The sequence below is a fragment of the Staurois parvus genome, unplaced genomic scaffold, assembly GCF_062004578.1.
Source record: "Staurois parvus isolate SC_StPar_1 unplaced genomic scaffold, SC_StPar_1.0 ptg000205l, whole genome shotgun sequence".
Taxonomy (NCBI): Eukaryota; Metazoa; Chordata; class Amphibia; order Anura; family Ranidae; genus Staurois; species Staurois parvus.
This window is the reverse complement of record NW_028318001.1, coordinates 1-27,896: the sequence shown is the minus strand read 5'-3', so window position 1 is coordinate 27,896 and position 27,896 is coordinate 1. Positions and strand designations below refer to the sequence as shown.

The window sequence follows — 27,896 nt, the reverse complement described above, 5'->3', positions numbered from 1 at the left end:
GCTTTTCACAGCCACAGGACATCATGCTGTCTGTGCTCCCTACTGAGGTCAACCTCTTCTCCCAAACCCTGCGGGGCACAGGAACTCCAAAGATTTAACTAAGCAGACAAGCTGGCTGATACACTTGTTGATTTCAATAAACAGAAATAAAATAATATTTTGGTTCTCCGTCACAAACCTATTCTGGAAAACTCCAACCCTGCATTTAAATATAAACAAAATGCTTTCCCATGCATGGTCAGCTTAAGTCATACTCCAAGAGATCCCAGGTGACCAAGCAAGAAATGTACCAGAAATGCACCATAAAATGAACATGGGAAAACTCACGAATTGCACATGAAATTCACACAGTAGAGCAACAGAAATGCCTTCCTGTGTAGAACTAATGCCTGCTTCCACCAGAGTTAGTGGCTGAAATTAATTCATGCAACTCTTGGCTGTCTTCCCACCAGTTAAAATTACACCAGACAAGGCCCTCCCCTTTCCCCCCCTGCGCCGAATGAGACTTGGAACCTACAATGTCCAATGCCCAGTGATGACATCACCCTGCTCGAAAATGATGCCTGATGTCATCTGGTAAGGCAGTGGACCCCAAACAAGCTCCAGAAGAGGAACACTCCTCCTTTCTCCTAGGAAACGTGTGAGCCAGCAAGTCCCACCTTCACACTACCTTTTGGCATTCTGCAGATCAACATCTGTACGTTTCTTGCTAAGGAGGTGCACCAACCCCAATATAGACCTTCTCCAGGCACCGAAGGGAAGTTGTATTGCATCCTCACTGCCTGTTTTAAGCCTGAATGGGTTAAAAAAAGGCATTTCAGCTGAATGGGATTTGGTCGGTGGGTAGAACTGCAGGCGAAAAATGACAGTGTGGATAATTTTGTGTAACACCCTTCCCTGCTGCCTTTGCAGCTTAAGAGGGAGCAGTTGGAAGGGGGGGGTGTCAGTAAAAACACGGCTCAACTGCTTGTTTTTAGCAACAAACCCCCCCCCCCAACCAAAAGTTTAAACAAGGTCTTAAAGAGACATTAACGAGAAATATTTGGTGCACTAAGAAGAAAAAAACCAGATGTGTACTGTTATGGCTAGTATATTAACTACACAAGTAAAGTCCTTAAAGTGGATATTCCAGCAATGCTTGACTCAGCGGCAGCCGATTCAAAAAGAGCTAGAAGAGACTCTGTGTGAACCAAAAAAGAGAGAGAAGCAGTGCCATCTAAGTGCAGCAATATAAGCAAATAATTTATTCCACAAAATTGGCAACTCACAATAGTAGTAGTCAAATGAGCGCTTGTCAAACTGGTGTCAACCACTGTGCAACTCCTGGCTGTTCCTGCTCTCTTAAAGAGACATTAAATGATACAGTTGCAAGAAAAAGTATGTGAACCCCTTGGGATTATGTGGAGTTTTGCATGAGTTGGGCATAAAATGTGCTCTGAACGTCATCTAAGTCACAACAATAGAAGAACACAGTCTGCTGAACATAATACTACACAAACATTAGATGTTGCCATGGTTTAATTGCACATAACATGTAAACATTCACAGTGCAGTTCTAGAACTTCTCCTTTCTTTCTCACTTTTGTATTTTTGGAATGAGCAGCGCATATTAGTTGCAGTAATGTGCACCATTCTATGCACAATACAAATCCCATAATACAGTCCATAGCCCCTAGTCCTTCCCAGGAGCAAGAAAGAGAGTGACTATGTTGCTACATACAGTGGGACGATTGAGAATGAACATAGCCACCCCTTAACAGGAAATCGGATAACAGCAGCAAATAGGAGGAATGTGGAGATTTGAAAGAGGCTGAGGGGAATACCAGGTCTTTTTTTGAGTTAAGAATACATACACAGATTTTTTTTTTTAAACCAAAGTTTAGTGTCACTTTAACCACTTGCCCTCCTGAGGATTTACCCCCCTTAATGACCAGGCCTCTTTTTGCTACTCGGCACTGCACTAATTCAACTGATAATTGCGCGGTCGTGCAATGCTGTTCCCAATTTATGTCCTTTTTTCACACAAATAGAGCTTTCTTTTGGTGGTATTTGATCACCTGTGCGCTTTTCATTTTGTGCGCTATAAACAAAAAATACCAAACATAAGAAGAAAAAAAGATATTTTTTTACTTTCGGCTATAAAAAAATATATAGTAAACTCAAAGTTAGTTATAAATTTAGGCCAAAATGTATTCTGCTACATGTTTTTGGTAAAAAAAAATCCCAATAAGTGCATATTGATTGTTTTGTGTGAACGTTATAGCGTCTACAAACTATGGTATAGATATTGCAATTTACAACATTTTTTTGCTATACAGCACTGCACTAGTTTAACTGACAATTGCGCGGTCATGCAATATGGTACATAAATGAAATTTATGTCTTTTTTTTCACACAAATAGAGCTTTCTTTTGGTGGTATTTTATCACCTGTGCGCTTTTTATTTTTGGTGCTATAAACAAAAAATTTGAGAAAAAACGTTTTTAAAAAAAACGATATTTTCTCATTTCTGTCAAAAAATATCCAAAACATTTTTAATTTTGTCATAAACTTAGGCCAAAATGTATTCTGCTACATGTTTTTGGTTAAAAAAAATCCCAATAAGTGTATATTTATTGCTTTGTGCGAAAGTTATAGCATCTACAAACTATGGTATAAATAATGGAATTTACACAGCTTTTACTTTCTGACTGCCCATCAAATTCCTTGAGGTGCAAAATACCAGGATAGTACAAACACCCCCAAATGACTCCTTTTTGGAAAGTAGACACCCTAAGCTATCTGCTAAGAGGCATATTGAGTCCGTGGAAGATTTTTTTTTTTTCGACAAGTTTCTGGAAAATGACAAAAAAAATTTTTTTTTACACAAAGTTGTCATTTAAATTATATATTTCTCACACAAGCCATGGGTATATGTGGCATTACACCCCAGTATACATTCTTCTACTTCTACAGAGTATGCGGATAACACATGTGACACTTTTTGGGAGCCTAGCCACATACAGGAGCCTGAAATCCAATGACCACTTTGAAAGCCTGAAGGTGCGTAACTTCTTCATTTCACTTCCTCACTACCCATCACAGTTTCGGAGGCCCTGAAATGCCAGGATAGTACCAAACCCCCCAAATTACCCCTTTTTTTGAAAGTAGACACCCCAAGGAATTTAAAAAGAGGCATGATGAGTATTTTGCAGATCTCATTTTTTCTCACAAAGTTTTGAAATATAAAGAAAAGAAAAAAATATGTTTTTGTTTTTTTTCTTCAAATTTCAAAAACTTGTGGCAACAAACGAGATCTGCTAAATACTCACCATGCTTCTTATCAAATTCCTTGGGGTGTCTACTTTCCAAAAATTGGTCATTTGGGGGGTTTGGTGCTATTCTGGCATTCCAGGGCCTCCGAAACTGTGATAGGTAGTCAGGAAGTGTAATGAGGAAATAAAGCCTTTTAAAAGCCTGAAGGTGCTTGTTGGATTTTGGGGTCCTGTACTTGGCTAGACTGCCAAAATGTCTCTCACATGTGGTAACCCCATACTCGGGAGAAGTAGCAGAATGTATTTTGTGGAGTAATTCCACATATACCAATGGCATGCGTGAGCAATAAATCATTTAAGTGACAATTTTGTGTAAAAAAAAAAAAAAAAATTTTTGTCATTTTCCCAAAATTTGTAGTAAAAAAATAAATTCTTCTATTGATTCAACATGCCTCTCAGCATTTGGGGTGTCTACTTTCCAAAATGGTGTAGTTTGGTGGGTGGGGGCATTTTATGTCCAGCATTAGACGTTTATGCCACACATCACTCTCTTCTAACCAACTGAAGACCAAGACTTTTCTGACACTTTTTGCTCACATGAAAAAAATATGAATTTTATGCTAGGAAATTAATTTAAACCCCAAACAATATTTGTTTTTTTAAAGCAAAACCCTAGTGAATAAAATGGTGGGTGCTGCAAATTTTTATGTCACATAGTACTCGCGCAACGATTTTTTAAATGCAATTTTTTAAAAAAAAAAATACACTTTTTTTTTACTTTTAATGCCCAAAAACACTAAATATTGGCTAATTATTTGGTAAAATATACATGATAATGGTATGCCGAGTAAATAGATACCAGACATGACATGCTTTAAAACTGCGCATGCCCTGTGCAATGGCGACAAACTGCATAAGTTTTTAATATCCATAGGCAACGTTTTAAAAGCCTTTACAAGCTACCATTTTAGATATACAGAGGAGATCTAGTATTAACATTACTGCCCTTGATCTGACGTTCGCGGCGATACCTCACATGCATGGTGCAACCGCTGTTTCCATACTGGCACAGGGTCAATGCTCACGAACGCAGATACGACCGTGCGCAGGGGGGCGAGGGTACTTTTTTTTTTATTTTGTTTTTTTATTATTTTTACACTGTCCCTTCATTTTTTTTTTTGATCACTTTTAATGCAATCACAGGGAATTCAAATATCCCCTATAACTTCAATTGGCATTGTCATATATTCTTTTTTGAGAAATCTGGGGTCTATCTATTGCTAAACGTAGGTGCTGGCAGGTGCCGGGGCTGATCCCGCTAACTCTGCGTTTTTGGGGACGCTATACTACTTGAACGCTGGTATAGGGCTGATCTGATCAAAGATATTGATTAGTTCAGACACTATACTAGCAATGGAGGTTTATTGTGTATGAGCGTGTTCCCGGCAATCGAGGGGTTAAATGTGATGACTGGTGTACTGACAGGCAATCTGACACCATCTGGGAGGGGCGTGAAAACCACGGGAGCGTGAATCACATATATATATATATATATATATGTGATTTTGCGCACCTGTGCCGCCCTGTAGCAGTATTTCTGCTATAGGGCTGTCAGGAAGCAGTTGCATAAGCGGTCTGTGTAACGGTGCTGCGTTACCTTAACTGACAATTGCGCAGTCATGCAACGCTGCACCAAAATTAACTTTACATTTTTTTCCCCATGAATTGAGCTTCTTTCGGTGGTATTTGATTGCCTGTGTTTTTTATTTTTCGTGCTATAAAAAAAAAAAAAAAAAAACAATTGAGAAAAAAAAATGTTACTGTTTGCCGGCAATCGCCGGGACCCGGCGGGTAATAACCGGCCGGAACCCGGTGATTGACACCAGCGGCCGCGATCGGCGGCACAGGTAGGGTGGGCATGTGCCCCCTACCTGATATGCAAAATCACGTCAATATACACGCGATTTTGCGCAGCGGTGCCGCCCTGCCGCAGTATATGTACTGTGGCTGGTCGGCAACCTGGTTAATGTATACATAGGCCATTTGTAAATATGTAAACAAGAAAAAGACACATAATACAGCCACTAAAACACTGCTCAACCCCCAAGTTATCCCAACAAACTGCACAAAATTACTAAAATAACTGATATAACGTCACACTATAGCAAATATATGATTACATAATTAAAATGTGATTTACACAAGTCCTGTGTATCAGTTTATTAAGATAAGTATTTTTTTAATTCTGGCACCCTCTTGAGGAAAATGCAGATACAGCTTTATCTGTCTTGAACAGTTACCAAGTAAACTTGAGATTGCCAATAATTAATAGAATAGATTAGGGTTAAGAGAGCTAGCAGGCGAAAGGTGATTCACAAGTGGCTGGAACACATTTGAAAAGCAAAGTCCACCCAGGCAATCATCGTAATGACCTTCTGAAAATTACTTATCTATTTAAAACATTTGAAAAAGTGTTGGAGCTGGAAAGATATGACCCTGCACATTTTGTACACATGTGGGCCTATCAATAATGTAAAGTAAAATATTGGTCAAAAAAATGTAAACTTTGGAAGCAGTTTATGTTTGGTGGGACTGAGTAGTAATAGTATTCTGGGACCAAGCTTTTGAATTTTTATACTGGCAGTATTCACCAATCTTTTATTACGGTCATTGCTTTGTGAAAATTCAGCAAAAATCTGACAATCTGAAAATGACTTCTATTTTCAGGCCGTTGCAGTCTAGTAATGGGATCCGGCTCCCTGTGTCAGCTAGCAGTGGCTTCAGGGGAGAGTGCCGATAATGGATGGCGCATCGTAGGCCTATGGGTGATGTTACTACTCAGGCTTTTAAGCCATTACAGAGCACTCTCTCCCCTGCAGCGGGCACTGGCTGACACAGGAGAGTCAAATCCCAAGATCGGCCCAGCATGAAAATAGGTAAGAATATAGATCTTTCTTCCACAGGTTACTTGGTAAGGGTGTTGGAGGGAGGGGGGTAGTTTAAGATTAGTAGTTAGATATATTCCCTGATTCTACTTTAATCACTTGCCGCCCTGCCACTGCATATATCTGGCTGCAGGGCGGCACGGGTGTGCAAAAGCACGTTTTAAAGCGTGCGCCGCGCTCCCGAGGTTTTCGCCGGCAGGGGGCGCGCTCGCGCCGACCCGCGGGTGACAGGATTTGATCCCGGAGGGATCAATCATTCGATTTCAGCCTGTGATGTCCAGCTGAAATCGGATGATCGGTCCCTGTCCTATGTTGACAGTTACACAGGACAGGATATGATGTCATTCTTCTCTGCCTGGACACATTCGTGAACCGATTTTTACTGATCACTGTACCAGTGTCGCTGGCGACATACCAGCAATGCTGGTATGTATCCTGGTCGTATACATACCAGCACTGCAGTATCACTTGGTGAAGTGGCGAGTCCCATAGGTGCAGTACAAGCTGGTGCGGTGGCCAGCACAAGTAGTCTCCCGCGGCCACCAAGAATTCGCAGACAGGCCCGTAGAGCCCCTAGTATCCTTCCGGATGTGCTTGCAAATCCCGATTGGCAGCCTACAAATTCTGCAGCACACTTACTTTACCCCATTCACTGCCCAACCCGGAATTCAGGTGGAAACAGCTAATTTAAATACTCCCCTTGATTTTTTGAGCTGTTTTTCACAATGATCTTTATGCATTGATTGTGGATCAAAGCAATTTATATGCACGACAATATATCGCCGCCAACCCAAATTCAAACCTTGCCAGACCATTCGCATGAAAACCCATTACGGTTTCCGAATTTAAGGTTTTTTTGGGCCTAACCCTCAACATGGGCATTAATAAAAAAAATCAATTGCGGTTGTATTGGTCCACAGACCCGCTTGTTCACATGTCCGTGTTCTCTACTGCCATGGCCAGGCATAGATATGAGACGATAATGCGTTTTATGCACTTCTATGACAACACACTCAGTCGTCCTCGGGGTGACCCTGAATTTGGCGGGCTCCACAAAATTCGGCCCCTCGTAAATCACTTTAACCAAAAATTTGCAGGTGTGTATACTCCCCATAAAAACATCTGCATCGATGAGTCCCTCATTCAATTTTCTGGCCGCCTTGTAATCAAACAATATCTCCCCAGCAAGCGTGCCAGATATGGGGTCAAGATGTATAAGACCTGTGAGAGGGCAACTGGCTATACATGTAAGTTTTGGATTTACGAGGTAAGATAGTCACATGGAGCCCCCCGGATGCCCAGACTACATGGGGAGCAGTGGCAAGATAGTTTGGGACTTGGTGTCATCCTTTTTCCATATGGGGTACCACTTATACGTGGACAATTTTTATTGAAGCGTGCCACTATTTAGACATTTGTTCAATTTGGGAATTTGCACATGTGACACTGTGGGATCTAATCGCCGGGGCTTCCCCCAACGGCTTGTAAGTACCCGTCTTAGAAAGGGGGACAAAGCCTAATAAAATTTTTAATACTGGTGAGCCAAAATGTGATACTATCCTTGTGCAATAAATTATTACAAAAAAACTATTTCATCAAATTATGGTGCATCAACACTTAACACAATACTCATTACCTGTGTAAAAAACAAATTATCAAAAAATTATATATATATTTAAATACATATACAAGTGCCGCGCTCCACAATATAAACATTAAATCATATACAAGTGATCATATAAATAGTGACGTGAAAAACCTTGTGCTTCAAAACAGTGCAGTGTTTAGTGCTTTTCACAATATTACTGCTTAAATACTCAAAAATAAATTCATATACAGTCCTCTTTGTGCTTTAAATCTTTCCAGTAACAAATTCAGTGTTGTGCCACACTCCCCGTGCTCTAGAGATAGGTGTGCGCTCACCTTCTTAATTAGCCAAGCAAAGTGGCTAATAACACTTTTGTCCTATCAGGACTAGGTGGTAATCTCCAATGCAATATATTTGTTTCCATCCACGAATAGGATTGTACTGCCACTTTTCTGCCACCAGAGGTCTCCCTTATTCCTCTCTTTCCACACTGAGCCTCAATGGATGAATAGGGTTGGCCTGGGTGTTACTTCCTCCTCCCAATATGTTGGGATACCATGTAAGAAAGAGCCACAATAGTGCCTTATCCTTTATAAGGTTTAAACGCCTTTTATTGAAAAAATGAATGGCCACTCACATTGTTCAGTGTCCAACAGAACTTGTGCCCAGATCCTGTGCTTGTAAATGCCGCTCGTCCACCACGGCTTCGTGACATCAGAGCCCCTCCCCTACGCGTTACGCCACAGGGTCACGTGGCTTCATCAGGGGGAAATCAATTGGACGTCACTCCGCTCTGCTCTATTTATATAGGCATTCGGCGCCATTTTCTTGTAGACCACATGTGCACGGCCATTTTACTGGGGTCTATGTACGCTTACCTACTGCTGATATGTATCCACATATCGTCAGTTCCATTTCATATTCTTAACTATGGTTTCCTATACCTTCTCTGACTTCATTGTCACTGTTTACAAACATACAAGATCCCGGCACATTTACAACTTTTCCATTTATAAAAATATATATTACATTAACAATTTTATTCAAATTATGTCTATAATAGTTTATTAAAAAGTTTATTTAAAATTGAAAGATATATGTACCCATTAAAATCAAATAGTATAAAAATTAAATAATAATAATAAAAATAAATATACTCATTAAAAAAATCATAATAATCATTCTTAAAATAAATATAAACCAAATCCATATATACAACACACAATTATATGTATATAGGACTAATATATTACCCACTATTTATCCAGTTCTTTATTCTATTATTATCTATTTTTCCTCATTACAGATATCATATTTCAAACCTAACTATTCACAAAATATTCTTTTTTTTTTTTTTATCTTTCATTCTTTTACTCTTCTACCATGATTTCCTTCATCTTAATTTATTATAACTATATCTCTTAATTACAAATGCTTATAAATACATTCTTTTAATCCAATTGTATATACATAAAATCATTAGTGATAAATATATGTGTGTAATAAATACAATCTAATTATAATCTTTAAAATCTGTCAACACTAATAAAATTATTCCTATTTAAAAATTAGTAATAAAACAAGTTAGGTCAAATTCCTTGTTTAGACCATGGGGGGCTAAACATCTCATTTCATAAATCCATTTGGATTCTTTTTTACTTCTCTCCCTCACAAAGCCTGCTTGAGAAACGAAGAATTGCTTGCAGTGAAGTGGAAGGACAAACGGGATGTTTACCTCCTGTCTTCCATTCACGCAGATACGACCGTCCAAATTGCCACAGCAGCTGGTGCTGTTGAGAAGCCCCTCTGTGTCCACGATTATAACCTTAACATGGGAGGGGTGAACTTCAGCGACCAGATGATGAAGCCGTACTTAGTTTCCCGAAAAGCCAAACGCTGGTACATAAAAGTGTCAGTTTATTTATTTCAATTGGCTGTATATAACGCTTTTGTTCTCTACAAAGCAACTGGACATAGTGAATCATACCTAAAATTCCAGTTAGAGATCAACAGGGCCCTTTTGTATCCAGAAGGTGCTGCACCCCAAACCCCCATCCCAGATGCAGTTAGCCATCTGCATGAGAGACATTTTCCCGATACCATTCCTGGTACCCCAACCCAAAGAAGACCCCAAAAAAGATGTTGTGGAATTAGGCGTGACAGCCGCTATTGTTGTCCCTCCTGTCCTGGCCAACCTGGCCTCTGCGTCAAGCCCTGCTTCCGCCTCTACGATACACTAGTGAACTATTAGTATAGGGTACAGCATGGCACAGTTCAGGGCACATTTACACAGGGTCTCGAAAGATGTTAGGTAGTCAGGAAACTGGCTATCGCATTTGGAGAGACCCTACCATCTGTTTTAAAAATGTTTAAAGTTTGAAAAAAAAAAAGTAAAAAAAAAAAAAAATGTAAAAGTACAAATCCCCGCAAAAAAAATAAAAATGTAAAAACCAAAAATAGTTATAGTTTTTTTCTGTTGTCATTTTTGTGATTGTTCCACTTATACTGTTTTATTGTTACTGTTTTATTGTTAACCATTTCTGTTTGCAGGAATGCTTTCAGCTGCAGCACTGACCTGTTTATTCAGACATCAACAGGAACTTGCTCTCAAAATAGACATAAATCAGCGTGGGCAGCGCTGTTGGATGAGATTTTTCATCCGCAGTTAAAAAAAGAGCATATATGCCGAAGCATGGGGGCCTGGGGTGGCCAGTGGGTGGATGGCCCCTATGCTTCGGCATATATATTTTATATTTGTTGCCACATTTCATGTGTGCCCACCATTAGAAGTGGGTGGATGCAAGGAGGTTTCTAATGGTGGGCATACCACCACACACTTTTCCTTGCAGAGATATTTCAATTATAAAGTTGTTTTATTGAGTTTATGTTTTATTGTTAACCATTGTTGATTTCTTTGCAGGAATGTCAAACTGCAGCACTGACCTGTTTATTCTGACAGTAACAGGGTCTTGCTTTCAGAATAGACATAAGTAGGTGTGTGCAGTGCTGTCGGACGAGATTTTTCATCCACAGTTAAAAAAAAGAATATATGCCAAAGCATGGGGGCCTGGGGTGGCCAGTGGATGGATGGCCCCTATGCTTCGGCATATATATTTTATATTTGTTGGTACATTTCATGTGTGCCCACCATTAGAAGTGGGTGGATGCAGGGAGGTTGCTAATGGTGGGCATACCACACACTTTTTCTGGCAGAGATTTCTTCTCTTTTTTTTTTCATTCAGCCCACAGGCTGTATAAAGAAAAAAATAACATAGCATATACACCCAACAAGGACAAGCGACGTACTGGTACATCACTGGACTTTGAATAGTTATACCAGGGTGTAGCTGCAGGCATGATTCTGGTATCATTTTTTTCAGCTGGAAATGGGCTTTCATGTAAAAGCATTCCTAGTGGTTAATTAGCTGCAGGATTACCTTTACAAGCAGCGGGAGAAAATGCCCCCCCCCTCCCCATCCCTGAGATAGCATTAAAAGTGATTTAAAAAAATTAAAGGGACAGTGTAAAAATAATTAAATAAATCAGAAAAAAAAAAAAAAAAAGGACCCTCGCCCATCCGCGCACATTTTTGGAAAAGAACAAAAAGAAAAAAAAATTACACAAAATTGTCATTTCAATAATTTATTGCTCACACAAGTCATATGTATATGTGGAATTACTCCCCAAAATACAATCTGCTACTTCTCCCAAGTATGGGGGTACCACAGGTGAGAGACATTTTGGCAGTCTAGCCAAGTACAGGACCCCAAAATCCAATAAGCACCTTAAGGCTTTTAAAAGGCTTTATTTCCTCATTACACTTCCTGACTACCTATCACAGTTTCGGAGGCCCTGGAATGCCAGAATAGCACCAAACCCCCCCAAATGACCAATTTTTGGAAAGTAGACACCCAAAGGAATTTCATAAGAAGCATGGTAAGTATTTTGCAGATCTCATTTGTTGCCACAAGTTTTTGGAAAATGAAGAAAGAAAATAAAAACATATTTTTTCTTTTCTTTTTTATATTTCAAAACCTTGGGAGAAAAAATGAGATTTGCAAAATACTTACCATGCCTCTTTTTAAATTCCCTGGAGTGTCTACTTTCCAAAAAGGGGTCATTTGGGGGGGTTTGGTGCTATCCTGGCATTTCAGGGCCTCCAAAACTGTGATAGGTAGTAGGGAAGTGAAATGAAGAAGTTACGCACCTTCAGGCTTTCAAAGTGGTCATTGGATTTCAGGCTCCTGTATGTGGCTAGGCTCCCAAAAATTGTCACACGTGTGGTAAACATACTCGGTAGAAGTAGAAGAATGTATTTTGGGGTGTAATTCCACATATACCCATGGCTTGTGCAAGAAATAAATCATTTAAATGACAACTTTGTGTAAAAAAAAAAGTTTTTGTAATTTTCCAGAAACTTGTGGAAAAAAAATAAATCTTCCATGGACAAAATATGTCTCTCAGCAGATAGCTTAGGGTGTCTACTTTCCGAAAAGGAGTCATTTGGGGGTGTTTGTTCTATCCTGGTATTTTAGCACCTCAAGAGATGTGATGGGCGGTCAGAAAGTAAGAGCTGTGTAAATTTCAAATTATCTATACCATAGATTGTAGACGCTATAACTTTCACACAAAGCAATCAATATACACTTATTGGGATTTTGTTTTACCAAAAACATGTAGCAGAATACATTTTGGCTTAAATTTATGACTAACTTTGAGTTTACGATATATTTTTTATAGCTGAAAGTAGAAAATATTGGTTTTTTTCAAAATGTTCGTGTTTTGTTTGTTTATAGCGCAAAAAATAAAAAGCACATAGGTGATAAAATACCACCAAAAGAAAGCTCTATTTGTGTGAAAAAAAGGACGTAAATTTCGTTTGGGTACAGCTTTGCATGACCGCGCAATTATCATTTGAATTAGTGCAGCGCTGTATAGCAAAAAAAAGGCATAAATTACAGTATCTATACCATAGTTTGTAGACGCTATAACTTTCACACAAAGCAATCAATATACACTTATTGGGATTTTTTTTTACCAAAAACATGTAGCAGAATACATTTTGGCTTAAATTTATGACTAACTTTGAGTTTACAATATATTTTTTATAGCTGAAAATAGAACATATTGTTTTTTTTCAAAATTTTCGTGTTTTTTTTTGTTTATAGCGCAAAAAATAAAAAGTGCACAGGTGATAAAATACCACCAAAAGAAAGCTCTATTTGTGTGAAAAAAAGGACGTAAATTTCGTTTGGGTACAGCATTGCATGACCGCGCAATTATCATTTGAATTAGTGCAGCGCCAAACAGCAAAAAAAGGCCTGGTCATTAAGGGTGGTAAATCCTCAGGAGCTCAAGTGGTTAAAGAAATACCACAGATGTTAAGATGCCTCTCTCAGCAAAAATAATAGAAAAACTGATGACCACTTATTATTACAGGTACTTATATAGCACTGTCAATTTACACAGCGCTTTACATATATATTGTACATTCACATCAGTCCCTAACCCTCAAGAGGCGTACAATCTAAGGTCCCTAACATACATTCATACATACACATACTAGGGCCAATTTGTTATAATACCCTAGTCATACTATGCAAAATAGCTCAAAACCTCCACCACAAAACCAGTTCAGTCATTGGCATCTAATTTTATAAGTATTCATGCAGGTTGGTTTGACTAGGAAGCCTTCTAGCCGATGACAATAGCTAAATAGAATAGAATAGAATGTTTACCAGGACAATGGCACTTAGAATTTTGGGTAACTAAATAAATACATTTTTTTTTTTTTTTTTTTTTTAGAAATAACCTCTAAAGGGTAGCTTTAGATGTGTGTCTAAATCTTCAGCTCCTCTGAACAGCGGTCCACATTCAAAACTCTTTCCGATTCACAGGTGGTGAGGCGGCGATGTGACATCTCCTCGCTACCTGTTTTAGCAAGGCAGTATTACAACATGTTCGGTATTTTTTTGCCCTGGGCATGAAACGAAGCATCACAACTGGGGCATGGAAACACCCTCACCTGCTTTTCTTTTGTAACTTAGGAGGGGCTAAAAACACATCTCAACTGTGCATGTGCACCCCACACGTACCTGCACATGCTCCTGTCTGTCATGAAAATACAACTATGACCTCTGCAACCAACTGATGCTGCATGTAAATGTAACACTGAGGTTTACAGTTAAATGAAACCTCACTGTAAGCCTTCATCTTAACCCTTTCAATAAAGTGATACATCTTTGATGGATGTTACTCATAAAACAACAAACTTGTTATTCTAACCTTTAGGCCTCATGCACACCGGACATAAAAAAAATGCTGCTTTTACAAGAAATTGATGTTTTTTTTCCTTTTCAACCTCTAAATGCTCCTCTATGTTAGCCTATGTGTCAATACACACATAGGTGTTTACAGACATATTAGAAGAGGATAATTTAGATCTATGCTGCATGTTCAGCAGAGGAGCATTTGAGCAGGAAAAAAAAACGCAGAGACACGACTAAGCACCTGCAAGCGTACCTAATAATAAAGTAATATTCCGGCCAATGGAATAAATGAGCACGCAAACACAGTTGTAAAAAGCGGCTGTGGAAGCATATTTTAAGCGGCTTTTCTCCTGCCAAGAGAAAAGGCATTCTGAGGAGCAGGGCAAATGCCCAGTGTGCATGAGACCTTATGCCTTTTTATTTTGTAAAAAGGAAAAAAAAAAAAATAACAACATTGTCTACACTTCAAAAAGCTATGCTAGGCAGCCCAGACAAAGAAGACGCTTCTTATCAAAAGTATCACATTTTCTTTCTCGGTAAACAGAAATGCAAACAACCTGTAAATTGAACACTAGCAGAATAACTAATTTAAATGTTTTCAATTACTTTGACTTCACATATTTCTCAGGCCTATCTGTTGAGGTACGTGATTTATCTGTATGGGTAGATAAAAGAATATTATTGTGTTAATCTGGAACATTTCCCTTGGTCTCTCAAGTTAGACTGGCATCAGTGACACAGATGAAACACAGGAATTGGAGTTTTATTAACATTACAAATGCTTACCTATCTAGTGGGTGGTGCAACCAGTCTTTGCCTTCATGCAGAAACACAACTGCAGCTACACAGGTAAAGATCCAGCACGCAGCTGGGGACATGGCATTCAAAACACCCGGGTGTTGCATGCCAACGGCAGCCACAGCTTAAATTAGGGAACAGCAAAAACCAGACATTTAAAAAAAGAAAGGAAAAAAAACACTGCCCGTGTCTAATTAAGGAGACTTTCTTTTACTTTCTAGAGACACAAGAAATTATAGGATAACTTCCAAAATATGGGTAAATGCCCTCTTAGGCCTGATTCACACCTTTGTGTTTTTATGTACATTCTGGAATGCATAAATCACATTGGGGCCCATGGGGCCATTCTCATTTGCTTGCTGCATAGTGCTGCTTTAGTAAAAGTGAGGCACATCAGATATAAGATGTGTTTATATGAATTTTCGGGCCAATTTAAGTCTATGTAAGTGTATAAAAAATATATTGTTTTATGCATTTTTACTTAGCTAAGCACCTGGCAGTTTGTCATGCTATGGTTACAAGCACTTCCATGGATATCTGCCATGTTCTCAACTATAATTCACCTGCCATGAGGTCAGCCACAATGAACACTATGACAGTTGCTGCAGCAGCTGTAAACTAGCCATGCTTCTTCAACTCCAGACACAAAAAGTTAGTATATGTCCTCATGATGTCACTACAGGAAAATCATCCTTATCAGCTACAACCAATAATACACAATGCATGAAAACACACTTGTCTTAACCACTTCCCGTCTGTATATAAACGGCCGGACGGGAGCAGTGCAGGGGCGGGTGGCCGTTTATAAACGGCCTCCCTACTTGTGCATGCTCCCTGGGAGCGCACCGCACCACGATCCGGTGCCCGCTGTGTCCTCCGGACACAGTGGATCACCGATCGTTGTACGGGACCTCTGTGTGAGGTCCCGATCATGTGATCACTGATTGGCCAATCAGTGATCACATGAATAGTAAGCAAGATGTCACTTCTGACATCATTACTTACTACGTGTGAAATCTGTAAATGATCACAGAGGTCACAGGGTACAAGGCTATGCACAAGAGCCTTGTACCATGTGACAAGCTGTGACCAATGACAGCTCACACAGTATTTCTCAATGGCTGCAAGAGAAAAGGAGAAATGATTGCTTTTACAGCCTTTATGGGTGTAGAAGCAATCAGTGTAAAAAAAAAAAAAATCTTCACCCCCCCCCACAAGTAGTAGTGTTACTATGGTGACACTGTACTGCTAGGGTGACAGTATATATATAAAAAAATAAAAAAAAAATAAAAAAAAAAAAAATTTAAAAAAATTATAATTTTTGGTTATAAACTAATTTGGGTTATTTTTTTTACTAAAAAGAAAAAACTGAATACATTTTGGCCAAGATTTATGAAGAAAGACTATTTATTTGCAAAATGTTATAAGAAAAACACCTTTTTTTTTCAAAATTTGTGGACTTTTTCATTTATATAGCAAAAAAAAACCAATTGCTAAAAAATTCATATGGGTACAGTGTTGCATGAATGCGCAATTGTCTTTCAAAGTCTGATAGCGCTGAAAGCTGAAAATTGGCTTGGACAGGAAGGGGGTAAAAGTGTCCGGACTTGAAGTGGTTAAAAATTAAAAAAAAAAAAAAAAAAAAAAAAAAAAAAGGAAAAATGCTTCACAGTGGAAACAGAGAGATGTGAACAAAGCCTTAGACAGCTGTCAATGGAACAGGCATCCTCTTTAGTAGATTCCCCTTTAGTTTTAGTGACAACTCTAAATTTTTGGTTTTCCTATAACGTTCTTGTTGGTGGCAAAGCTTACAAGGATAAATATAGAAGATTTTCCTCAATGGACCAAGACAGCAATAAAAACCTGACAAAAATTTCCCACTCTTATCTAAAATTAAACAACAGTTTGCATTAAATATACTTTAAATCAGACTGTGCAAAGAGAAAAAAATATATGGAGTTCTACTGCTTTGAGAAACAAATACAACTCATAAAGATAACAATGTAACTTGGCTGCCCTCTGCTGTCATTTTATCAAAATCCAAGCACTGCATATTGGATAGGGTTGTGGGTACTACCTAACCTCACACTTTAGGTTACTTTGACACTGCACCACAATACAACCTTTAGAAGAAAATCAATAAATTATATCTTTAAAAAAGTGAGAAATTATATGATAAAAGTCCAGTGGACATATTTTATATATTTTTTGCAAAGGTATTTGATTCTGTACCTCAAAAGGTTTCATCTACACTATTCAGTCATAACATTATTAACACAGGTAAATTGGCCAACATTAATTATCTCATTACAATGGCACTTGAAAATGGGTGGGATACACTGCTCAAAAGAATTAAAGGAACACTTTAAAAAACACATCAGATCTCAATGGGGAAAAATATCATGCTGGATATCTATACTGATATGGACTGGGTAATGTGTTAAGAAAGTAAGGATGCCCCATCATTTGATGGGAATGAAAATTATCAACCTATAGAGGACTGAATTCAAAGACACCCCGAAAATTAAAGTGAAAAAATGATGCAGCAAGCTAGTCCATTTTGCTGAAATTTCATTGCAACAACTCAAAATGGTACTTAGTAGTTTGTATGGCCCCCACATGCTTGTATGAATGCCTGACAACATTGGGGCATGCTCCTAATGAAATGACAGATGGTGTCCTGGGGTATTTCTTCCCAGATCAGGACCAGGGCATCACTGACCTCCTGGTCAGTCTGAGGTGCAACCTTACAGCGTCAGATGGACCAAAACACAATATCCCAGAGGTGCTCTATTGGATTTAGGTCAGGCGAGTGTGGGAGCCATTCAATGGTATCAATTCCTTCATCCTCCAGGAACTGCCTGCATACTCTCACCACGAGTATTGTCGTGAACCAGGAGGAACCCAGGACTCACTACAACAGCGTAGGGTCTGACAATGGGTCCAAGGATTTCATCCCAATACCTAATGACAGTCAGGGTGCCATTGTCTAGCCTGTAGAGGTCTTTGTGTCCCCCCATGGATATGCCTCCCCAGACATCATTGACCCACCACCAAAATGGTCATGCTGAACGATGCTACAGGCAGCATAACGTTCTCTGTGGCTTCTCCAGACCTTTTCACGTCTGTTACATGTGCTCAGGGTGAACCTGTTCTCATCTGTGAAAAGCACAGGGCATCGGTTGCAGACCTGCTAATTCTGGTGTTCGATGGCAAATGCCAATCGAGGACAACGGGTCCTCAGGCCACCCCCCTTATGAAGTCTGTTTCTGATTGTTTGGTCAGAAGCATTCACACCAGTGGCCTGCTGGAGGTCATTTTGTAGGGCTCTGGCAGTGCTTCTCCTGTTCCTCCTTGCACAAAGAAGTAGATATCGGTCCTGCTGATGGGTCAAGGACCTTCGACAACCCTGTCCAGCTCTCCTAGAGGAACTGCCTGTAGAGTCCAGGTATTGCCTCATGCTACCAGTAGTGACACTGACCCTAGCCAAAACTAGCGACAAACAGTCAGAAAATAGGGAGTAGGGGAAAAAAATGTCAGTGGCCTCCACCTATAAAACCATTCCTGTTTGGGGGGGTCGTCTCATTGTTGCCCATCTAGTGCACCTATTGTTCATTACATAAACACCAAAGCAACTGAAACAGATTAACAACCCCCTCTGCTACTTAACTGACCAGATCAATAACCCAGGAGTTTAATTGACTTGATTCTATTCTCTGCTCAAAAAAAATTAAATGAACATTTTTAATCAGTGTATTAGACAGCAAATAAAAATTTTCAATAGAAAAGGTCAGAAAAAACTGGGTATCACAGTTTGTTGCATATGGAGCTGCATAGAAGCAGAACAGTCAGGGTGCCCATGCTGATCCCAATCCACAGCCAAAAGTGCCTACATTGGGCATGTGAGCATCAGAGCTGGACCTAAGAGCAATGAAAGAAGGTGGCCTGGGTTGATGAATCATGTTTGCTTTTAATTCATATGGCTAGCCAAGTGTGTGTGTATCACTTACCTGGGGAAGAAATGGCAGCAGGATGCACTATGGGAAGAAGGCAAGCCAGCAGAGGCAATGTGGTGCTTTGGGCAATGTTCTGCCGGGAAACCTTGGGTCCTGCTATTCATGTGAATGTTACTTTGACACACACTACCTACCCAAGCACTGTTGCTTACCAAGCACATGGGAATGGCACTCCTTGATGGCATTGGCCTCTTTCAGCAGGAAAATGGGTCCTGATACTTTGCAAAAATGGTTAAAAAATGGATTAAGGAACACCAGTTTCAAGTGTTGACTTGGCCTCCAAATTTTCCAGATCTACATCCAATTGAGCATCTGTGGTATGTGCTGGAAAAAAGAGACTGATCCTTGGAGGCCCCACCTTGCAGGACTTAAAGGATCTGCTAATAATGGCTTAGTGCCAGATACCACCGCATACCTTCAGAGGTCTTGTGCAGTCCATGCCACAAAAGGTCAAGGCTGTTTTGGCAGCAAAAGGAAGACCTACTCAATATTAGATGGGTGGTCATAATGTTATGACTGATCAATGTATAAAATAAGGTCTTAGGCTTGATGAAATTGTACGTACATGGATAGGAAACTAGTTATATGAACAGGTCCAAAGAATAGTGATAAAAGTCTTATTCTGTAAATGGTCTAAAATAGTGAGCGGTGTGCGCAGGGTTCTGTCTTGGGGCCAATGCTGTTCAATTTGTTTATTAATGATATAGAGGTTGGAATCATGAGCTCAAATTCAGTGTTTGCGGATGATACCAAATTTAGCAAGATAACTTTGGCACAGGATATAGCATCACTACAGAAAGACCTGGACAAAATGTCAGCTACATGGCAGTGAAAAAAAAAAAACCAAAATCACACACATATAGCTGAATGGACCTGTGACTTTTTCTATCCTTAGAAAATATGTAACCTTTCAATCGTATGGTAGACCAAAGACAAGAGACATGAAAATTACCATGCCATAAATAAAGCAGGATGCTCAATTTATATCGCCCGACGCCCGGGACATGTAGTTCCAGGAGCCGGGCAGGTAGTTTTTTTTTACCCTTTAGCCCTGCTGCGGGGCAAGCAGCAGGGCTCACCTGTCAGGTGGAAGCATTTGGGTGGCAGCGCTGCCGCCAATTGCTTCCACACAGCCCCCAGTTCCAGCCTCCGCCCCCCTACCTGCTATATGTCCTGGGCTCCGCTTGCCCATCTGCGGGCCCAGGACCAGTTTGGGGGCAGCCAGCGGGTACAGAGGAGGGAGGGGAGCGGACAAATCCGCTTTCCTCCCCTTCTTGTCCTGACCCAGAAGTGACGTGACGTCACTTCCAGGTCTCTGTTGACAGATTCCCAGCCATCAAGGCCAGGAAAGAATGTAACGCAGTGCGATGTGCACTGCATTATATTCAGTGTAGTACAGGGGAGACATACAGGGTCTTTTAGTCCCCGGATGTCTCAAAAAAGAGAACCTGTCACCAAAAATCATCACACAGGGGGCTTTTTGTCACCTATGTGATAAAAAAAAAAAAAAAAAGTTAAGTAAAAAAAATATTTTTTTTGTTTTTAAAAAATTAATAAGTTACACCCAAGCATATAACCCCCCCCCCAAAATGTTTCAAGGCCCCCCACACACATGTACGCACGTATCAACATAAAAGCACGCACTGGGGCGTCTACGTATGAAAATGGCGCTTGTGATACATGTTACATATTCCCGCACACGCCAGAATGAGACCATTAATTCTAGCACCAGACTTCCTCCATAACGCTAAGCTGATGACCTATAAGGGACTTTAAAGGCGTCACCTATAGAAAATATAGGGTACTAAAGTTTGTTGCCATCTCATGTGTGCTCGCAAATTTAAGGTTTGACATGTTGGATATCAATCTACTCAAAGCAACCTCTTCTTTTATATTTCAGAAAAAAAGTGGATCATTTATTGCTTTTTGTGCCCTAAAATTAACTTAAACGTATTTTTATCTAATTTTGCATTTCCTAGACTTTTGTGATATCATGTGACATAAAAATTTTGAGCTACTGCTATTTTATTATCTAGGGTCTCTGATTTCAAAAAATATTTTTTAAATGTGTGCAAGAAAGAAAAATGGCTCTGTCAGCGAAAAGGGATAAAGGATAAGTCAGACACTCCCCTTTCCTGACGGACACCCAATCGGTGCTCATTACACTGTAAGGTGTCTCCCTTCCCTGCTAGTCCCTGGGGGCAGGGCTGGAGACAGGCAGGGAGGGGAGGAGATAAATAGCAATGTTACGAATATTAAACGTTTAAGTCGCCATAAAGCTCTTTTTGTTTTTTAAAAGCCCCAGACATTACTTAAAGCAGATTTAAATATGGTTTTAGTTAAATGTATTTTTTTTTAACAGGACAAGTAAATTCTCATGAGGGACAAGTAGATTGGGACACTGATTTAGTCCCTGGACAAGTAGTTTTTTCAAAAATTTCCACAACCCTGTAAAGGATTTGGCACCTACCAGCCTTGGACTAAATTTAAGAAGTTATACAGCTCTAATTGTATATGTAGATGAGTACATATTCCAAAAGCAACATACCCATAGCAAACGTTTAGCCTCAATGAAACAAATGTGCTGAGCAAGGTTTGAAATGGTGGTAGATATATACAATGAAACCCCAAAGAATATATTAGTACTAGAAACGAAAGTCCTGCCACAGAAGCAGACACATTGGGGTTGATTTACTAAAACTGGAGAGGACAAAATCTGGTGCAGCTCTGCATAGAAAATCAACCAGCTTCCATGTTTTTAGTCAAAGCTTAACAAGCTGTAGTTAGAAGCTGATTGGTTACCATGCACAGCTGCACCAGATTTTGCACTCTCTAGATTTAGTAAATCAACCCCATAGAGACAAATGACTATAGCTGAATAAGACTTGTGTTGTGGGTACCACATACAAAAGACATCCAAAGGCCTTTGATTCACCTGTGTGCAGGAACAGCACTCTCCTAATAGGTGATTGGTGGCGCAGCTGTTAAAACAAGGCACCATATATCTGCAGAAAAGAATGACTAGACTATATAGGCAGGAGCTGGGCTTATCTGGAGCAGGAACTTATTAGAATTTTTTTTTAAGATGTCAGACAAACAAAAATTCCTTTGGAGTTTTCTCTCCACTACAGTATTTGAAACTGCAGCTGTAAGGAAGTATAGTGTGTATAGTAATTGATGTGAAAAAGTGATATGTCAACACAAATAGGGGCCTGTGCCCACAGAAAGAATATACTGTATGCTAAAGCCAAAATAAAAATCAGAAAAATCAGCACCAGGGACATAACTTGCAGTTAGTAGGAAGTGTCCCTTTTGCTGATGCCTCTTTTAGGTGACATCCTCCTCTGTCCATGCATCCTTGCTGCAGTAATTTTCTGGTGGGGGGTTAATAGAACTAAGGGAGCATCACAGGCTCCCATCAAGAGAGCCCAACTATGCCCATCCTCTTCGCCCCCTCCTCCATTCATAGAAGCCGTACTACAGCTTCTGTGAACAAAACATGATCTATAAAAGGAGGGGGCAGATCTTTCAATCATTCTCCCATCCTCCATTCATAGATTTGGTTTCATTCATAAAAGGTGTAATATGGCTTCTATGAATGAAGCAGTTGGGAAGAAAGGGCAGGCATAGTTATGTTCTCTTCACAAAAACCAAAAGCAAACATAGTGACCTCTAATGAAGAGTACACTAACTCCATAGTGTTTGTAGCATAATGTGTCCATAATGATGCATACCAGGCCCTCTAAAAAAAAACATTATATTGTTACACAATTTTTTTTTTTTTTTTTTTTTTGAAAGACCACAAGTGAATTAAGTTACGTCTAATAAACAGTATGCTAGGTCCGGAGTAAAGAGGAGCTCCAGTAATTTTTGTGTTTCTTAAACAAAAACTGTAGCTCCTGACTTTTTAATAAACAGCCATTCACCTGTCCCAGTATTCATAGGTGTGCTCACCAGAGCAGTTCTTTCTCTAAGTCTTCTGTCTCCAGCACTGGCATCTCAACTCTGGGCACCTGGCTGTGACAGCTTGCAGCTTAACAGGTGGGTGCCCATTGCACATGCACAAGCCATGCAGCGCATTGTGAATAGTCCCACAGTCTTCTGGGATCTGTCACATGTCCGAGAAGACTGTGAGGAGGGGGGGGGAGACGTACTTCCACTTCCAATCACCTAGACAGTGCGAACAGGTAACTGTCAATCAGGTACACCCCCCACAAAAAAAGTGCTATTTTGTGAAGAGGAGGCCTTAAAGCAGAACTTTCCCTTTTTGGTGAAGCTTTGCTTTAAACACAGCTCTCTTCATCTGGTGCAGTGATCAAGCATTCCAAATATAGTACAGTATGGAGGTTGTGCCATTCAGTCTCCCCTTTTTTACCCTTATCCATTCACAAAATATGTTCTTTTCACAGAAAAGGCATTCTGTGAATGGATGGGAGGAGATGAGGGGTGGGTAAACGACAGAAGACAGATGACTTTGGTACACACAAGATGTAACTTGCAAACTAGACCTGGACATAGGAGTTAATGGGTAAAGAGCTAGCAATAAAAAATATTTAACAGACATGAGTACACCAGAAAATTTTGTTTAATTTCGGATGCATTTGTTCATTGAAGAATTTCATTTCATCATATTCATTTTGTTGAGACGATTCATTTTCGGAATTCATTTTCATATCTCCAGCATTTGTTTTGTATATTTGTTGGTCCAGATGGATTCGAAAAATGTTGAAGTTTTTCCAGCAGATTGCTATATATTCGATATATTATTGAACTGAACTAATTTGAATCGGAAGGATATGATATTTTCAGAGGCTAGTCCAATCCACCAAGAGAAATGGCATGAGGTGCTTGGACAATATCAATTGGTGTCGTGCATACAAATTAACAAATGGAACAAAATTCAAGTCCATTTGCTATCCGTATCCAAATTATCAAACAAATTAAAAAATGTAACTTAGTTCTCTATGGGCCTTAACTACTATCGCATCATGTAACATCATTAGAAAGAAAGGAATGCATTTGTTAATTATAACTCTTTTCCAATTTGTTAACATTCGTTACAATGTCCATTCAGAAATTCGTATACATCTGAATCTCTGAAAATGACATTTTCATCCAAAAACCGAATCATAACGAATTGCACTAATATTGTCTAATATTTAACAGTTTAGGACTGAAATAAAACAGATCTACCTTCAAAGCTGCAAATACTACAATGGACAGCCTTTTGTTTTAATGCAAGTATATGCCAAGGATCTTTGCATTCAGCCTTACACAGCCACCGTAGTTTATACAGGTTACATTACATTGCACACTCTTATGCACACACGATAAGAAAATTGGATGAAAAATACCGCTTTCTGAGCAATCGCCTGATAATTTGTCTGTACACAGCTTTCAAGAGCTTTTGTCTTTGTTTAATGAGTACAGTATTTGCCTGTAAAAAAACGAATGACCATGACTGCGCCAGGTCAGAAACGAAAGAATACATTATATCATTGTGGGAAGTTGCATTCTGTCTTACGAGAATTTTCATAACCTATTAATTTTTGCTATACACTCACTGGCCACTTTATTAGGTATACCTGTTTAATTGCTAGGTAACACAAATTGCTAATCAGCCAAGCAGCAATTCAATGCATTTAGGCATTCAGACATGGTGAAGATGACTTGCTGAAGTTCAAAACAAGCATCAGAATGGGAAAGAAAGGGGATTTAAGTGACTTTGAACCTGGCATGGCTGTTGGTGCCAGACGGGCTGATCTGAGTATTTAAAAAACTGCTGATCTACTGGGATTTTCACAAGCACAACTATCAATAGGGTTTACAGAGAATGGTCCGAAAAAGAGAAAATATAAAGTGAGCAGCAGCTGTGTGGACGAAAATGCCTTATTGATGTCAGAGAATGATAGAAAGGCAACAGTACCTCAAATAACCACTCGTTACAACCAAGGTATGCAGAACACCATCTCTGAATGCACAACACATCAAACCTTGAAGCAGATGGGATACAGCAGCAGAAGATCACACTGGGTAGCAAGGTGTACCTAATAATGTGGCCGGTGAGTGTAAGACTAGCATGCAAAAGAAACAAAAAAAAAAAAAAGGACAATCATTTGTTTGATATTCTCATTGCCTGTATGAGGCCTCAGTGGGAGCAGGTTACAGCATTCCAGCTGATAAATGCTCAGTGGTGGGCTGGATCAAGTGTAGTTATAGTGGGAAATGCTCCAGAGATAGGATGTATAGGTGAAAACAAGGCAACTCCCAGTGTGTCTCAAGCACTGCCCAAACAGAAGTGACTTAAAAAGTAGGCTCGACTGAGTGGAGCCTTTTCTGGCAAATAAATAACGCCAGCATCCTGTTGCTTATCCTGCTTAGGGGAGCCAGGCTGGGAGACATTGGGGTCAAAAACACATCTGCAGAAAAACTTCCAAATAGACTTAAAACATAGCAGTCGCAGATTAAGGTTAACCCAAAGGAGTAAGGGGGTAAATCAGCACACAGTACTGACTTTCTTAAGGCCCTAAAAAAGAGCCCAGACATATTTTTGCTCATAAGGAGGAGGGGACTAAGGGGCAAAGATGGATGAGACTATCTTCTGAGGCATGTCTTCAGTCTCTGACAGCTTTCTGTTGAACTGCATTCATTAAATATCATGTGCAAGCCTTTAGTGATGTCAGAGGTCACCAATACTCTAAATAGCAAGACTGTGACAAATGCATGTTCAATAACTTTGGCTAAGTGGTTAGCAATTTCACCTAGGAGCACAAGGGTCGTTGGTTTGAATTCCAACCATGGCACTACTTGAGACTGGTCTGCATGTTCTTCCTGTGCCTGCGTAGGTTTCCCTTTAGGTACTCTGGTTTCCTCCCACGCTCCAAAAACATGCTGATAGGTTAATTGGCTCCTGCTAAATTGGAGGTTGGAATGTGTATGTATGAATGTGAGCTAGGGACCTTAGATTGTACGCTCCTTGAGGGTAGGGACTGATGTGAATGTTAATATATGTTAAATATGTTAATATATATGTAAAGCGCTGTGTAAACTGACAGCACTATAAAAGTACCTGTAATAAATAACTTGGGGATTTATTGAGGATGCAATACACAGGTACACCTGTCTAATCTATTGTTTTTCATCACAAACTATCTCAATCACAGCAGTTTGTTAAGAAATCTAGTGTTAAACTATCAGATACATTTTACTGAAAGTGAACTTACTTTGGAAGGTTCTGGCTCACACTGCTGAGATGCAAAAAGATCACAGGTTGAAGATTCAGAGTCTGAGATTTGTGCAATGCTTTCAGCATTTTCAGACACATTATCCTTATCGAAACACTCTAAATCACGATCATCTTGAAAGTCAGTAATTGTAATTGCATCAGCAGCAACTGCACAAAGCACATAAAAGTAAATTGTAAAATTAACAGACTGATATTGTAACAGGCTCATCATTTCTATCTGTAAATGTTTGTGTTCCAGTCTTATTTAGTTCAGGGTCTATTCTGCCACATAATAAAAATAGTATTTTATCACTATTAAAGTGATATTAAAGTCAAAATGTGTATTTCAATAAAGAGTATCAATAATACAAAAAGTGCTGCACAACAATAAAAAAACAAAAGAGTTCTTTGTGATGATTTCTGGAGTCATTCTGTAGTGGGGTGTTTTTTTACAGAAAGTGGAAGATCAGTCAGTCTTACTAAGGAAAAACCTACTCCCACCCTCTTTCTAAGCCTATTCTATCTAACCCTGTAAAGAAAAGATCTGTATACTTACCTATACTGAAGCCGCTCTGGTCCGGTCCCATGATTAGCTTGTCAGCAGCGGCTTCAAAGTAGGGGAGGAGAAGCCAACAATGAATGCTACATAGTAAGCCTATGGGTGATGTCATCTCCCAGGCATTTGGAGCTGTTGCCAGCGATATCTCCTCTACACTGAAACTTCCGCTGGAGAGATCATGTGACCAGACCGGAGAGGCTTTTTTTAACAGGGATAGTTAGACTAGGCTTAGAATGGGATTGAGAGTAGGTTTAGCCTTTGTTAGATTTTGACTGAACTTCCACTTTAATGCAGAGAATGCATTAAAGTAAAAAAACCTAGACCTTAGAGAGACCTAGACTTTAGAACCACTTTAAGCACATATACCATATATCATATCAGACTTTATAGAATAGATTCAACAGCAGCATCGAGATTAAGCATTGTCTGTAAAGAAAGAGCATAGTAGTTTTGTGAATGTTTTCTTTCTGTAATATAGAACACTGCATATGAATATTCTGTATTGTCGTTTCCAGCTTCATTCACACTTGACCCCTGTATTTAGCTTTTCTTTTCTCTGAGAAGTATGAGCAACTTTTATGAGTCCCTGATCACTTTTTCCCTGAGTTGAAAGGTTCCTGATTTAAAGCAGGTTTCACTGCATTTATATCACTATAGCTGTGTTTAATCTGTATGATACCCTGGAGAAATAATTATCTGCATTTTTATGCCTTTAAAATTGTGTTCTAATAGCGTATAAATGCAGGCCTCACCTTGCAAGTGTGAATAAGGCCTTAGGCTCCCTTTGACATACTTTTCAGTGTCTCAATACTCACTGTTATAAAATGCATTTTTGTTTTATTTTAATTTTTTTACACAAGATCAACAACTGGTGAATTAATTGGCCACATGTACTGTAATATTTACTTCATTTTACTGTACTTGGAACATTATGTAACCAATATGTGAACCTTTGGATAAATAAAAGTCAGTGACAAAGTACAGGCATACCTCGGTTTACGAATTTAATGAGTTCTGCGGGACTTTTCGCATTGCGAAAAATTTTAAAACCAAAATGCGGTTCCCATAGGAATGCATTCAAAAACCAATTCATCTGTTCCAGAGGTCAGAAAAAAGTAAAAAAAAAGTCTTTTATCTGTTGAAAATTCTTTCTACAGTGCACTTTAAAGATATAAATACTGTACAGGGACATGATTAAAAATTAATTGTAAATACATTGGAAACCAATTAATCCATTCCAGA

General features: G+C 39.3%; 1 protein-coding gene across 1 annotated transcript in view; it reads right to left on the bottom strand.

Moving 5' to 3' along the window:
- Positions 1-26,682, bottom strand: part of SPIDR (scaffold protein involved in DNA repair) — a 770,885-nt gene extending 744,203 nt beyond the window's left edge. Inside the window, exons 1-2 of the mRNA XM_089678484.1 lie at positions 26,652-26,682; positions 26,094-26,263 (exon numbers count right to left, since the gene is read on the bottom strand). Of these exons, the coding sequence (XP_089534610.1) occupies positions 26,094-26,263; positions 26,652-26,682 (201 nt within the window). The remainder of the gene's footprint in view (positions 1-26,093; positions 26,264-26,651) is intronic.
- Between the last annotated feature and the right edge of the window lie 1,214 nt (positions 26,683-27,896).